Source organism: Cariama cristata, unplaced genomic scaffold, assembly GCF_000690535.1.
Source record: "Cariama cristata isolate BGI_N322 unplaced genomic scaffold, ASM69053v1 scaffold13874, whole genome shotgun sequence".
NCBI lineage: Eukaryota > Metazoa > Chordata > Aves > Cariamiformes > Cariamidae > Cariama > Cariama cristata.
This window is the reverse complement of record NW_009614774.1, coordinates 1-15,961: the sequence shown is the minus strand read 5'-3', so window position 1 is coordinate 15,961 and position 15,961 is coordinate 1. Positions and strand designations below refer to the sequence as shown.

The window sequence follows — 15,961 nt, the reverse complement described above, 5'->3', positions numbered from 1 at the left end:
ATGAGTAGGTGCGAGGGGGGGGGGGGGGGGGGGCAATCCTTGACTGCTTGACTGCTCAGCACATGAGGACCAGGAACTGGAGGGTAAGAATAATGGAAAAGATGCATTTATTCTGAGAAAGTTCACCAAAAATTCTATGCCACTTCTCAGTTCAATCCAAGTGCTCTACGGTATGTCAGTCAAACATCCAGATGTTAACATCTCAACATCCACTACCTCCATGGACAGTTTCTTCTGTACAGAGCCCAGGTAGACATACTAATCTCACACAACAGACAGATCACAGACACAGATTCAGAGATCCCCCTCTCCTTCGCCTCGGTGGGTAAAATAGGAGAGTTGCTGTTAGTACACAAACATTGACCTACAGAGTAGCCAAAGGGGCCTCTCTGTTGTTAAAACATGTGCACTGTTTATTTCTCAATGGTAGAGTTTCATTTTGTGAAAACCCGATCTTATTTTCTTTGGTTAACAACAAAGACTATGAACTGCTCTGAGCAGCAAGATTTAATCAAATTTATACAACACACAAGAACAATTCACAACCTGCCGTATATTCTGGCTATAATGTTCTGCACATTCTCAAAGTAATACAAAATACTGCAGAGCACCCCACTGTTTGCCTACTGCTAAAAAGCATTCTTAAGACTATCTCAAATCTAAAGTGCTTCAGTGGGCTCTGGTAATCGCCCTTGCCTCATCAAAAGCAACAGGCATTCCTCCTCCTTTGCCCTGGGTTTCGTGAAGATTTTTCTAAAACGTAACATGTAACGAAGATTTAGCTTAATGAGATCTCAGCAACATCTTTAATTGCCATTGTTTTCAGACTAGAGTTAACACTTCCTTCTCTGTTATCAGATCCCTACCATACGGCTCCAAAAATCCAACACACAACAAACAGATTTCTTAAAATCGCAACACATAGCAGTACTATGCCACCTATGCTAAGAGATCAACAAAATATCCTTGTTTACAAGTTTTCAGTAAGCTTGATGGCCCTAAATAAAAGGGTGCAATGTTTTCTCTAAACATACAAAATCAGATCAATAAGATCAACACAACACCAATGAAGTGCCAATAAAATGCCTTTTCTGGTAGGATACAAGTAGGGCGCTGGAAAAGGCAGACACATGCACATTCATGACAGCATTACACCAGATTGCTGATTAAAACAGTTCCAGGACTGGTCTGAAGGCTGGATTGTTACTCACATGGGGAAGAATGATGAAGTCATTAGGATGGATCTTCTGCATTTTGTAATTATTTTTTGAAAAACTTTTGTTCCCCAGAAAAATCAAGCCTTGTAGACTATCCTGACAAGGTAATCAAGTTACTCCATTCTTTTTCTCTAGAACGCCTGACATAGCCGTTCAACGGTGGCCACAGGTTACTGCAACACAGAAAGTATGTACAGAGCTATATATATGGTTTGGGATGGGACAGAGTTAATTTTCTTTCTAGTAGCTTGCATGCTGCTATATTTTGGATTTGTGATGAAAACAGTGATGATAACACATAGCTATTTTAGTTATTGCTGAGCAGTGCTCGCATAGCATCAAGGCCTTTTCTGCTTCTCACACTGCCCCACCAGAGAGTAGGCTGGGGGTGCACAAGAGGATGGGAGGGGACACAGCCGGGACAGCTGACCCCAACTGACCCAAGGGATATCCCATACCATATAACATCGTGCTCAGCAATAAAACCTGGGGGAAGAAGAAGGAAGGGAAGGACGTTCCGAGTTATGGCATTTGTCTTCCTGAGTAACCGTTAATGCTGACAGAGCCCTGCTTTCCTGGAGATGGCTGAACACCTGCCTGCCCATGGGAAGTGGTGAATGAATTCCTTGTTTTGCTTTGCTTGTGCATAACTGTTGCTTTGCCTATTAAACTGTCTTTATCTCAACGAGTTTTTGCACTTTTACCCTTCTGATTCTCCCTCCCATCCCACTAGGGGGCAGTGAGCGAGTGGCTGTGTGGTGCTTAGTTGCCCACCAGGGTTAAGCCACAAGGAGACATTTCAATTCTTAGCTTAGTTTTCAGAAGTAGTCTGCTGACTGGTACATTGGAGCAAGCAAAGGCTGACATTCAGTCTCACCTCATCAGGTAAGCAAAGATCATTATTCCAGAAGATTGTGATGTTATACTACACCTTCTTAGGAGGCATCATGCTGTTTTAGAAAAGCAAAGGTAGCTTATAATTATTAAATATGAGTATAGCGGATCATGCAACACCCTAGCAAATCTATTTTGAGTTCACTGACTGAGCAAGCACTACTGCAGAGAAATTTCTCAGAGTCTTCAAGTGTCTGAAAGAAGGGGTAGGTTGGGTTTTTTTACCATTTCAAAGGTTAAAAAAAAATCCAAACATGAGATGAGAACACTAGCAGCTCAGATCTTCCTCCCTGTTAAAAGATTTCCTATTGTACTCAGCTATTTTTGGAACTTGCCACTATAATGGAGGATCAGAGACTTCCTAGAATGATAACTAACTATTCTACTTAATGTTTGTCTTCAATAAATCTTAACAGTCGAAGTGTCACCTGTTTGTCCTAACTGGACTTTGGTCATCAAGCAGGAAAGTGTCACTTTTAATTTGTTCTAAGATGGGACATCAATAGCTAAAACTACCAAAAAGTAGAACAATTTTTTTTCTCAGTTAAAGACATGCTACTGACCTTTGCATGCAGATTTCCAAATGTTTCCAAAGACACTACCCATGCAGAAGTGTTTGCCAGCACAGACACCACTGCAAGCTCTGGGCTATGCTCTGGATGCATCCGTTTCCTGATTCTTAATTTTTATAGAAGCCCCATTTCCATAACACCCATGCACCCAAAATGAACATTTTGCCTAACAACATGCTTTTGAGGTGGGGAATTATTATCTCATGTTACAGTTGAGGGAACCAAGACCTGGACTGTGAAACTTGCTCTAGGTTATTCAAGAATCCTATGGATTTTGGAGACTTATGCTGTGTTCCCCCAAGGTCTGACGCTCTTAACAGAGCCATGGCTCCACTTATAGCATCTCCCAATGTTGGGAAGCACGTAATGCACAACTGATAAACATCTAGGAGATCTAAATAGTTTAGATGCATTGCTGAAGTTAGGTATTTTCCCTTGAAACTCCCAAATATATCCAAAAGAATTTTAAAATTTTAAAAAGTAAGCTGAAGCACAGTGTACAACAGAAAAAGCTGTAGAAAGTTACACTTTGTCTGTGTACATATTCTCTGTAATACTTCAGTCTCCAAAAAAACATTTCAGCATCTCGCATTCAAGCATTAAAGTAGCAGCTTTAAAAGTGAATTTCTGAATAACTCAGAAGTTTAAGTATTCCTCCATCTTTCATAGTATGTTATTTAAATAAAACCCACACTGTAACTCCTCTGTATGTATTTATCAAAATTTAAGCAAGTTGATACTTCTTCATAGTTTATACAAAAGCTAAAGGTCCTGCTGCTGCTGGCATAGCCCATCATTAGCTGAGGTTTCCATGACAAATTGCTATCTTCCACTTTCTCACATCTCAGTAACATCTCACTGCCCGAAACACAGATGATTTATGGCACAACAAAACACACAGCTACCATGCTAGTCAGAGACACTGCAGAATAGTCTGTGGATTCCAGTACATGAAACAAAATTATCTGAGACAAACTTAATGTGCCATACATACAGACAAGCTGAAACAGTTTTTCAGCATGGTCACTCGTAAAATCTCAAAAATTTTTGTATCATCTGGTTTTTAATTGTGTACAATTCCATGCTGCAGTGACTACAGAACACTCTATCACAATCTAAGTTAGGATTCCAACTTACACAGCACCTTCTGTTAATCACACCAAACAGTAATTCTCATATGGCTGTCGCTATATAGAAGTATAAGGAACTTATTTCCTGCTTATTTTCAAAGTCACCTCCCAAGATCAATGTTCTATAATGGGAGGATACAGGTTTCAGTCAAGGATGCAAAGGCTTCAGACTATACAGGGTTTCCAACAACAGGAGGGGGAATGGAGGAAGGAAGGGAGGAAATGGAGGAGGTGGACATAGGGACAGGAAGAGTAACAAAAATTTGGGCTTAACTTGCATAAATATAGATGCCACTCTGGATGCCTTACGGAGCTGAGATTTGTACAGGGTTGGCAGATTTGACAGAGGGCATATGGGACAGCCATACTTTCTGAAGGGGCAGCTAGATACCAGCCACCATACTCCAATGTGCTTAAAGCAGTACTAGTTTCCTAAGAAAACGCAATTGAATTCTGCCCACAGTGCAGTAAAGGGAAAAGAAACACAGTGGAGGGGAGGAGGACAAATAGCAACAGGGCCCCAGGGTAACCTGCAATAAAACAGAGACACCAACCGATATCAGAGGGGAAAGAATGCTGTTGCCAAAAGACAGTTAGTCAGAGTCACAAATTTTAAATCATTGTTTTAACTGCTTATGCCAGAAGCCCAGAATATTGACAAATGACAGACTAACTGAGACTTCAAGCTTGATTTCACACTATGTTATAAGTTTATCCGCAGGATTACCCCAGAAATACTGCTATTTGTATTTTAAGCTTGAAGAGCTCCACACAGGGAAGGCTGTGATTTCCCATTACACCCTGCACTAACAGTGTTATCTAACCATGAAGACATCACAAATACTTAAACCAAAGCAAACCAGCAATGAGACTCAAAGAGCATCAATCAGTGCACAGTTCAACTTTAAGAAACAAATGCATAAAGAAACACAGCTTTTCCCAAAAGATTTCCTTCTCATATTTAGTCAGTCTACCAATCCCATTATCTGAGTGGGTCTTCTACTTTTTTCCCTCTTGATAGACTGCAGAGGAAACAAAGCTCTGTCTTTTTCATTAATGGAACTCTTTTGCAGTCCTACGTAAAAGCAGAAAAAACAAGTGCTTGTTGGAAGACTATACTTCAAAACCAAGTCTGGCACAAGTAAACAGTACAGTGATTTAGTCTTATCTTTGTTACATTTTAAAGCATCATTGACTTGTTAGGGTTAGGATAGTAACACAGGACTAGTTTTAAGTATCTTGCCATTATTCTCCATCACAAATGTCTTCTTTACAATCGCTAAAAATAACCCACATTTTGAAAAGCCCTCAGAGTCCCATAGGGCCAAAAAAGTTTATCTATAGTGGATCAAAAGCTTTATTAGTCTAATTTGGGTGGGTTATTTTAGTTCATTATACCCACAAGGAATGAAACAGGCTAACGCAAGGTTCAGTCCAAGGCTTCTGTCCTGACACACAAAATCTCCGGGAAGGCTCAGCCTACCTGAAGCACTGACTTGCTTCTGTGCGAGGGGGACTGCCCAGGTCAGCCACGTACCAGTGTGACAGACAACAGGAAAGCAGAACAGGGAGAAGCAGCAACCCGAGGGGCAGACGTTCCCTATGCATCGCCTCTAGTTCAAGATATAACTTCAAAAACCATTCCACTTAACTAGGGACTTTCATTGCTTTCAAAGCAAAACTATGGAACTCAATACAGTTGAGTTGATTCAGCCTTTTTAGGTTCAGTATCGTAATTAAGACCCAAAAAACGAAATGTAGGTGAAAACACACGGAAGAAAAAACTGTTCAAAGGATTATGCATAATTTAAAAAAAAAAAAAAAGCACTTGGAGACTGATGATGTAGATGAAAACTACAGTAAACTTGTTGATCTGTTGATCCTCCAGTTTAAAAAAAAATGTGTTTCTGTGTATATTAAATATTCCCTTTCACATTTCACAAGAATCCCCTCATACATCCTTCTGTGATTTTATTCTAATTTCACCACTTATAAAGTGAAGTTCTGTGTACTTTACAAGATTATGACCGTCAGCTAAAACAAAGCAAAGAGATGCTAGCTTTTAAACTTTTACTGTCACTTTTAGCCTCTGGTCACTATAGGGAAAGGATTAAAATACATTTTTTCTATTTTCTATGTATTCTGCTTCATTTCTTTATTCTGAAAAGCCACTCCATTGTACTGTAGAGAAGGGGAAGGAAAGAGGGGAAATGCAGCAAGAAACCAACAGAGAAAAAACCACAAAGGTGAAATTGCAAGGTAAAAATATTGAGAAAATTCAGAATTAGTTAGTTCTTTAATGTTACTTCTAGCAGAGGGATGGAAACATTTATTCCTCTGAAGAAAACAAAATGTGTTCAGTGTACAAGCAAAAAAATGAATCATTTCTTTTTGTTTATGGACGTACAATGAAATGTGTATCTATCATGTTACTATAATAAAACCATTTTGCAATTTCATTCCAATTTGTAGAAAAATTGGACCAGACAAACCATTTCTATCTCTAAGAGTAAATTTTAAAACGTATTGAACATTTGCTAGCCATAATCCATTATCAAAACATTTATAATTACTGCACTGCAGGATTAACAACATGAAAAGTAATATACTTCTGCTTTCAAGTACTTGAAATGTATTTTTTCAGGTTACAGTGTTTCAGTAATTTATATTGCAATAGCATTTAGTAAAATTTGATTTGCCATTTTTCAAAAAAAGACTGCTCTCAGTAAGAGGCTTTAATTACTACATTACATTTCTTATCTCATACTTTTTTGCCTTGCTTTTTTTCGTAAGTATGAATTTATGTATAATGAAGAATAAAATTTTAACAAATTAGTTGTCTAGAGATTTTTTTTATTCTTTAAACAGAAGCTAACAACTGCATGCCTATAAATAATTCCTTGTAGAGTTGGGTATCCTCCATCTCCTTTCCCTTCCAAGTACAGGTCATCAATTTTTTCCACAAGTGAACTCAACAATAGCTAAATTAATGCAGTTTGAGGGTAATTGTTACAGGCTTGAGGGCAATAGTCAAGGTCCAGAATAAAATACTTAACACAAGTATTCTTCTCATTTTCAACTACATCATCACATATGAAAGAGCCTCCAAAATATAAACCACAACTAATTACAACATTCTGAATTATTATTTTATCATATGTAACACATGGGACTACTCTGCTTCAGGCATCCAGATAAACTGGGATAAGACATCACCAAAAGTAAAACACAGGGTTTCAGTTCAGATTTCTTTCAAATTAGAATCAGTAAAGCATATCATTAGACTACACACAATCAAAAAATCACTTGTTCACAAATCAAGAGGTAACGGCAGTAGCAAATATGACTTTTCTGAAAGAATCAAATTTAGTTTTTATTTAAATTAATCATGATGCGGTTCCACTGGTAAAGCATGATAACGACAACTTACTTTGAGAATACAAGCTGTATTTAAACCCTTCCGTAAGACCAAGAAATTTCTTCATGGTTACCTGAACAACTATCCCCTTAGGTTACATTTTCTCTAGTTAACTAGTCCACTCCAAATTTTCTATTTATAATCCTCAAATGGATGCACCACAATCCCTTGATACAGCTATTTCCAGCAGACATTCTATTTTAAATTATGACTTTCTGTTACGAGATTCTGCTATCGCAGTCTAAAGACTAGCAGACATGTAAATGTGTCCCAGTGAAAAAATGCGTGTCCATTTCTGACTTTAGAATTTTATCAGTAACTTCATTTCTATAGCTCCTGTAATATTATTAGACTCAATGGGGCCAACCACAATTACTGCTAGCTTTCTCTCAGAAATTACTTTTTACTCTAAATTTTGAAAATAGATACCTACTACTGATCTTTTGAATATACTATTTTATTAAGAAATAAAAAAAGACACTGAGGATATCATAAAATGGCAACAAAGCTTTGAAGTACTAAGAGAGCATTCAATTGTCATAAAGAAAAAAAAGCCCATCAAAACCTTCATAATAATTTAAATTCAGTGAAGAAATGTTGTATTTATCTGGCAAAATGGCAATATCTTCTTGGCAATATAATAGCTTTTACTCTCTGCCAACTAGTTTAAATGATAGATTTAAAAAAAGGTGAAAAATGAAATTATTCAGTTCACTAAGCCAGAAAACATCTTTAAGTAAATTATTTGGGGAAAGAATAGAAGTAATGCTTTTGTTACTTGTGTTATAAACATTGCCTTCTGTATATATTGTAGCTGATGTTAATATTTATTCCATAGTTAGATAATCCTGCATTAGCTAATTAAATTCAGTTGTGAACTTATTAACCAGTATTTCCCTGATCATTTAGTTAAAGTATTTTGAATCACACCCTATTAAATGTTAGCAGGCTTTTCAATGTACTACAGTTTGCAAAATTAAAATAATGGAGTATCTTCCATTTATACAGACTCTCTCCTCACTAAGAACTCCTAATTAATTTTGAAAACTTAAATTTTAGCATAATTATACTAATTTCTATTCAAAAGTAATAACTGCTGCAAGGATTTAGTTTGTATGATACCAGGCATCCCTAATTTCTTTTCAACTGCTACATGTAAGAGAATAAATAGAAATCAAAGAGTGCAAGGGTGCTCAAGAACCTTCCAGGATTACTCTACAGATTCATTTTCAAATCCAGGTCTCACACTAAAGACAGTAATAGACTTTAAACATAATTTTTGATTGCTATGCTATTAAAAAAAAAAGTTTTTCATTGATTTATTTTTACGTATACATTGTTAATGCACACCTTCAACACAGAATGGCCTGGGTTTGCTCAATTACTGTACAAAAGAATATTTGTTCAGAGTTTATGTTTTATTCTTGAAAAACGTAGCAAGAAATCAGAAAATAACACTAAACCTCATTATACCAAATCCAAGGATCATACATATTTTTATATCTATATATGTGTATACACACCATATGTATACACCTATGACGGATTACTTCCTTGCAAGCTTATCCTATCTGTCACTGACAAAGGAATCCTTGAAATTCACAATTAAAGCTTCCTATGCCCTCCAAATTCCTGTTTTCACAACAAAATCATTTTACTGTCAGGTACTCTGCCAGCATTTTCATTGTTGTTACCCTACAGCTTCATCAACTCAAGTTAAAAGCGCACAGAGAACAGAAATCCTGAAACACAAATTCTATACTGTTATCATTCATACTGAATTACTACATGAGTTTCTCAGTAGACTTGTGTAATGTGCCAAGCTTCTGAAATACAAATTCGTTTTCTGTCAGTTAAAAAATAAGGTATGTTCTTAAATCCTGATATTTCCTTGTACATTCCACACAGAAGTAGAAAGGATACATTTTAGCGATCAAAATATTAGGGCTTACAAGTCAACAGCAGCAATTTCAATTCAGGGAAGTCCTCCAATTTCTTTCTATTACATTGAATTCCGTACTTTTAACAACACTTGAAACGTGTTAAGACAAAAGCTTGTAGTGAATTCTCAGCTGTTCACCCAAGATATCTACAGTCATTGAAATTTATATACAAAGTTGAGCTGCCCTAATATTGGACTGAATACACTTTTAAGTTCTTGCATTCCTAGCAAGCTAATTCGTATGATCATACGCTATAGACTGGGCAATTTGCTTCTTATTTGTGGCTCATGACATGGATTTAAATTTGGTATGGATTGATAAAATACACAGCAAAATGTATAAGAAGTTCAAAGTTATCAAATTTTTCAGACAGCAAAAAAAAAATTTTTAAAAAATGGAGAATCAAATTTTTACCCGATCTCCTTTGGAAAGGAAAAAGTCAATGCCACATAAAAAGGAAAAGAGGAGATATGAAGAACATCACAACATAGTCCCTTTTGTGTTCATATTGCATAATGCACTTCAAATGCAAAATTAAAAAAAAAAAAATCTGTTACAGGAAAACACAGCGTGCATGACATATACCCTCAACAGGGTCCAAAGTACAAGAGAATGCAAAAATACTTCAATTTGTATCACGAAGTCGAACTCTACTGATGATACATGAGAAGGTTCAGTTATTTATTACACAAAAGAATTAGCCTTTGACTTAAACAAAAAACCAAAACAAAACACAAAACAAAACAGAAACCCAAAGCTGCAATAATGTTGCAAGCTCAATAACTGCCCTTTAAAGATATTGGCACCGTTTCATTCTGCATGCTTGATACCAAGTGAAAATGCGTAGAACAACCACCCATACACATTTACAAATTAAGATCAGTTACAAACGGACATTCTACAATAACAGCAGAGTAGATGTAGAAGGCTGGAGCACCAATCCTATGAAGATAGGCTGAGACAGTTGGGGTTGTTCAGCCTGAAGAAGAGAAGTCTCCAGGGAGACCTTATAGCAGCCTTCCAGTACTTAAAGGGGACTTATAAGAAAGATGGGGACAAACTTTTCAGCAGGGTCTGTTGCGATTGGACAAAGCATAATGGTTTTAAACTAAAAGAGGGCAGATTCAGACTTGATATAAGGAAGAAATTTTTTACAATGAGGGTGGTGAAACACTGGAACAGGTTGCCCAGAGAGCTGGCAGATGCCCCATCTCTGGAAACATTCAAGGTCAGGCTGAACGAAGCTCTGAGCAACCTGATCGAGTCAGGAATGTCCCTACTCATTGCAGGAAGGGTCAGACTAGATGACCCTTAAAGGTCCCTTCCAACCCAAGCTATTCTATGATAAGTAAACAAAGATCATGGCATGAAAGGAAGTGGAAGGAATATTTAACTTGCCTTTCACCTAGCAGTTACTGCCCACAAACATTACTGGGTATTTACAGTTGATTATTTCACTGAAGCCCTGTGATGTCCTAACTGAACCGGTACATGTCCTTGATCCCTCCCTGTCAACAAGTATTGCCAGTTCGTACCTTTTTTTAGGATCCTAGTACTTTTCAATGTGTAGGCAAGGTGTTATAGTGTGGGACTGTTTTTCTCTGTGGTTACATATATTAATTTTTATAATTACATGCACTTTATCACAGGACGGGCAAGATAAAGTATTAAACAAATCCTATAACCTCAGTGTTCCTACCACCCCCAAAAAAGCACATTCCCTTCCACTCAAGCATCACATGAACAGGTTATCAGGATAAAGCCATTTTTCTGTTTCACCCTTGGTTGGCCTGGGTGGAAGTTAAATTTCCGAAAGGTAAATGGACTTCACGCAACCTTTCTACTTTAGGTCTTCTTTATATCTCTCCAGACTCTCCTACCAGAATTTACTTTTCCCCAGACCAGAACCCTTACTAGCAGAAGGAAAATTACATGTTTTCTCTACTGTCTTTACCTTCTGGTAGTAAAGTCACCAACACACAACTTCAAATAAAAATGAATCAGGTGGCCTGGCATGTTTGGTTGAAGAGAGATCAAACACAATCATTTCAATGACATTTTATAGAAGCTACTGTAATGATCCTTCTCTTATTTCCTAGATGAGTCTTTTTTTTTCCTAATTCCTAGACTAATGTTTTTTCTTTTTTTACTTTGGAGGTCTTCTATAGCGGGATCCTGTATAGCAAGTTTAGAACTACTGAAAATAACGTTCCTCTCCCAGCTACCCTTTCCAGTGTCTCTAAGTAACAACCCATGAAACTCCCAAAGCCTGTGGACCAATATCAAAAAAAAAAAAAAAGACCCTGAATATGCTCCTAGTTGTACAATCTAGCTTTGAAAGCAATTTCATTACTAAAAATAAAAAAATAAAAAAGAGATACACTCAGTCTTCATCGTCTGTTTGCATTCCTTCTGTGCCACACCAAAGAAGCAACAACGAGCTGTCCATGCTCATCCTTATACAAAGAAGACAGCTAGAGAAATCACTTCCACTTACTTGGTGTTAATTCTGGGTTTCCTTTCAAGTTCATCATCTTTGGAATTGAAGGTCCATATATGTCCGCATCAAGTAAACCAACTTCTTTTGTCTAAGGAACAAAATTTTAAAAAAGTATTTGTCAAAATATCTGTCTTCCTTTATGAATTATTAGTTAAGCAAAATTTCAAAACTGCCCATAAAAATAAAAATACGATTGGGATTTTAGACATAAGTTATCACTGTTTCCTTTCTCTCTAAATTGCAATTGAAGCATAAAATACAACCATGTCTCTACAAGTCGAGTCAGACGTCTTCACAAACCTAGATTCTCAAAACGCAGAATCCTCACTTGCACATTTTCTTACTTGCAATGTAGACCACTGACTTTATATTAACAAACATTAGAAACAATTTCCTCTCTACTCCATGTACATTTATGCAGAAATAATATTTTAACTTCTTTTAAAGGTATCGTATTTTATTGTAAAAAAAAAAAGCTATGTTTGTAAATATATTTGAAATAATGCAATTGGAATTATACTAGTGACTACAAGGAATGTGAAAAACATAAAAAACGTATTTATATCTTCCATTTAAGTGGCCCGAGTAAACTTTTGCAGACATCTTGAAAATACTGAAATGCAAGTCTTGAAGCCAATTAAGCAGGCATTAACATTTTAATCATATGCATTTACACAAAAGAACACTGAAAAATGGGTTTATTTAACTACATATGGTACATTAGGCAATAAACTTTAAATAAAAATTATTTCAACTACGTAGTCTAGACTTACAAGATTAATTTCTATATTTTTTTATAGCTATACATACATATTTTGTGGAAATTAAACTATTTTTCCTACAGATGGCAAGACACACTACCAATTACCAAGTTCTGCAAATCAAGCAGTAAAGAACAAGCCCTTTAAAGGGCTGAATGTCAAGTTTCTCTAATATAAAAAGCTAACTGTATTCAACATTTTGCAAAATTGCAAGCAAGTATATTTAAGGGCTTGTTTGAAAGGTTAAGACAGCAATGGGAGCTTTTCCAAGAATGCCAAATCAGACTTTCACTGTTTGTGTTTCAAAAGGTGTGCTATAGTTTTTGGATGACACTTTCGTAATTTGGTATCATATATTAAGCCATTTCATTATCATAGGTTTGATGGGAAAGATGGAGAGAAGGTAAAGGTTCAGTGATAACTATCAAGTTTCTGGTTAGAGTAAGAGGCTTTTAATCAAGTATACAGCATCTCTACTCTTGAACAGGTTTTCTAAACATGAAGCATGTTCTGTGGCATCACAATCAGTTTGTATATTTGTTTAAAGTAGAAATGCACCTGGATTAAAAACCTAGGTATTCAAGCCATTACTTCTATATAAATCTGAATTTCAATTAAGATAAAGAAACTAAGTCATAGAAGTCTAGACACCTGAGAAGTAAGACTGACCCTTTTTACTACAACGTATGTAATAATTTGAGTTTGGCAGGTCATTTTTCTGTGGGAGTTGCTTTCTTCTTTCTTGTCTTCTCTTTTTTTTAAAGCTGTTGATACTGAATCCTGAAGACACTCTTAACAGCTGAACAATTTAAAGTGTTAAGTTTACCTAATATAAGCCAAATGTGTCTTAAATTTTATAGCTGAGAAGTAAAAAAATGCATTACTGTATATGATCTACTAAGTACTTTGAAAAAGAAGTTTTTGTTACAAAAGAATCAACCAAATTTGGGTTCATTTATTCAATATAGTTTTATTAAAGAGAGCAAAACATATGTAATTACATGGATTGTTTAATTTAGAGTTTTTAAACAATTTTTTCTTTATAACATCTTGTGAAAACTATTACAAAAAAGTTCAGGAGTTACTCTGACAAATTATTGTACTTGCTGCCTACTGTATGAAAGCTGCAATTTCAAAAAGATTGAAAAGACCCATTTTTATGTTAGATTTCAAAGACATCAAAAACAGTATTAGAACTTCTTTGTTCTTGTACAAAATGCATATTTTAACAGATTAGAAAGATTCATGACTCAGTCCTTTTATCTGTGTCAGCAGCTAATCGAACGCATCAAAACATCACCTAAGGGCTGTGCCACTTAATTCCTTCTCAAATGAAAGTAAATATTTGCAGAAAAACCTACATAGTGTTTCAAATCTGTCTGACATCCTTTACCTCAACTTTTTGAGGGTTTCCCTCCCAACAAGGATTGTGATCATGCACTGACTGACTAACTACAATGATCTTACAACTCACTACAGTTTTGTTTTCAGCCTAAAGGGACTGAAAATTTAGGAGGATCTAAATTAAGTAGATTGACTTTATGATCTCCTGGGCATAGTCAGATCTTCACCACCACAGGCCACTTATTCCTAGGAGTCAGCAGGATTTTGTATTTACAAATGTATAAAATTTCCTGAAATTAAGAATAAATACATGCACACGAGAAAAACATCCCTTGATTACCTAGGAGGACTTTGCAAATTCAGCTAGTACTTCGAATTACAAAGCTGATCTTGGTTTCAAGCTAATACAATAAACCTGACATTTTCTCAAAAAAAAACTTACACACTTCTTCAAAAGTAAGAATGATGCCTGTTTCCAAGATGCACTGCTTTTGTTCGTGGATATGGTTCAATAAAATGGTTGTCTTCAAACAGAAAAATAATTAACAGATTCTCCAACTCATGTTAAAGAAAGCACAAGTGTTTCTGTAAGAGTGGTGCTTTCCACAGGATTCTAGGAGAAACATCTTTTGGACAATCTTTAAATCACTGGCAGAACCTCACTACAGATAGCCTAAGGTAGGTTTATTTTCTTCACCAAGCAATTCAATGTGTTAGATAAAATGAGCTCATACTGCCTAAAAGTAGCAGTTTATATAGAAAGCACTGGCTAAGGTTTTAAGTTTTGTTTCTCCCATCCATCCCTGCATTTGCAGTATGTAAGCATCCCTAGAATACTGATAATAACCCTTTACTCAAAGTTCAATTATCTTGGAAAAGCATTATGGTAGCTACCAAGGGATTTTTTTTTTTTAAGACAGGCACAGCACAGTTCAGATCACCTCTTCCGGCATTTACAGTGTTTTAAATTCGCAAGAGATTAAATAATTTGCACACACCTGGATGCTACCACATGAAACTCCTCATCAGAATTACCAACAACAGATACTTCTCATGCTGAGTGAAGTTTAATCCAAATGCATGAGTTACAACAATAAAAAAAAATCAAATTAAATTTTAATAAATTGTGTTTTCATCCATATAACCCACACCTCATAAATCAGCACATCTTTCAAAGTACTTCTGTATTAAAACAAATCCTAAAAAACACGTATAACATCAAACAAGGCAAAAAAGAACATCTGAGCAGAAGGAACAGATTACAGGGGATCACAAGCAGGATCAAGCAGACAACTTAAAAAACAAAGAAAGAAAAAAATAGAGCTCTATGATTCCTCTAATGTCCTCTGACATTATTTTCATATGCATAGACATCTCATACTGACGCTAAATTGGTACTTTTTTCTTAAGTAATACTGCAGAGAGAAATGCAGTGCTCAAAGCACATCCAAGTATGTCAAAGTCTCCCTGCTCCTAAGTGTTTTCCAGAGCACAGCACACACCACTGCTACAACCACCCTCGCCACTCTGCAGGAAAAGGATTCCAGTAACGTAACTCCACCATCTTTCTTATGGCTGCATTTTCTCCTTATAAAAATATTTCTATCCTGTGCTATTAAACAAACAGCATTCCATCTCTCCAGCTGGCACAGCAATAATCTAGTTCAAAACAGTTGTTCTCAAGTTAACAGCTGTCCTTTTTCTTCCACCTGCCCGGCTGTGGAAGAAAGTTTGAATCAATCTTCAAGCTTACTACAATTGGAAAACACTTTCTGAAGACCTGTATTTTTTTGTCGCCTTACTGCAAGTTCTGAACAGCTTAAACTCTCAAGGTATAACTGACAATGTAACCATTCCCATATGATTTAATAATGTACTTCCACATCACTGGAAGCTACTTTGAAAAAATATACTAAACTAACACATGCAGAATTATCAACCTCTCAATACAGAGTCAGATCCTTACCAATATTCCATCGGGTAGAGAGAACACAAGATTAGAAATAAATATATAGTCAGCACATGAAAACACAACACCACTCTTTTTGTCTATTCAGCAAAAAATATGCTTAAACACTCACAGATGTTCACATTTACCTTCTTATCAATGCTTTTAAGGTTTCCCCCCTCCCTAGCTAAATGCTCTCTAGCACAGAATCATAGAATAAAATCATAGAATAGT

The 15,961-nt window shown here is 36.1% G+C and overlaps 1 protein-coding gene across 1 annotated transcript in view; it reads right to left on the bottom strand.

The window, feature by feature from the left end:
- The window catches only part of NUBPL (nucleotide binding protein-like), a gene marked incomplete at its 3' end in the record, with an annotated part of 57,891 nt that extends 46,008 nt beyond the window's left edge, over window positions 1-11,883 (bottom strand). The window contains 2 exon segments of the mRNA XM_009699553.1: window positions 11,672-11,762; window positions 11,764-11,883. Of these exon segments, the coding sequence (XP_009697855.1) occupies window positions 11,672-11,762; window positions 11,764-11,883 (211 nt within the window).
- Between the last annotated feature and the right edge of the window lie 4,078 nt (window positions 11,884-15,961).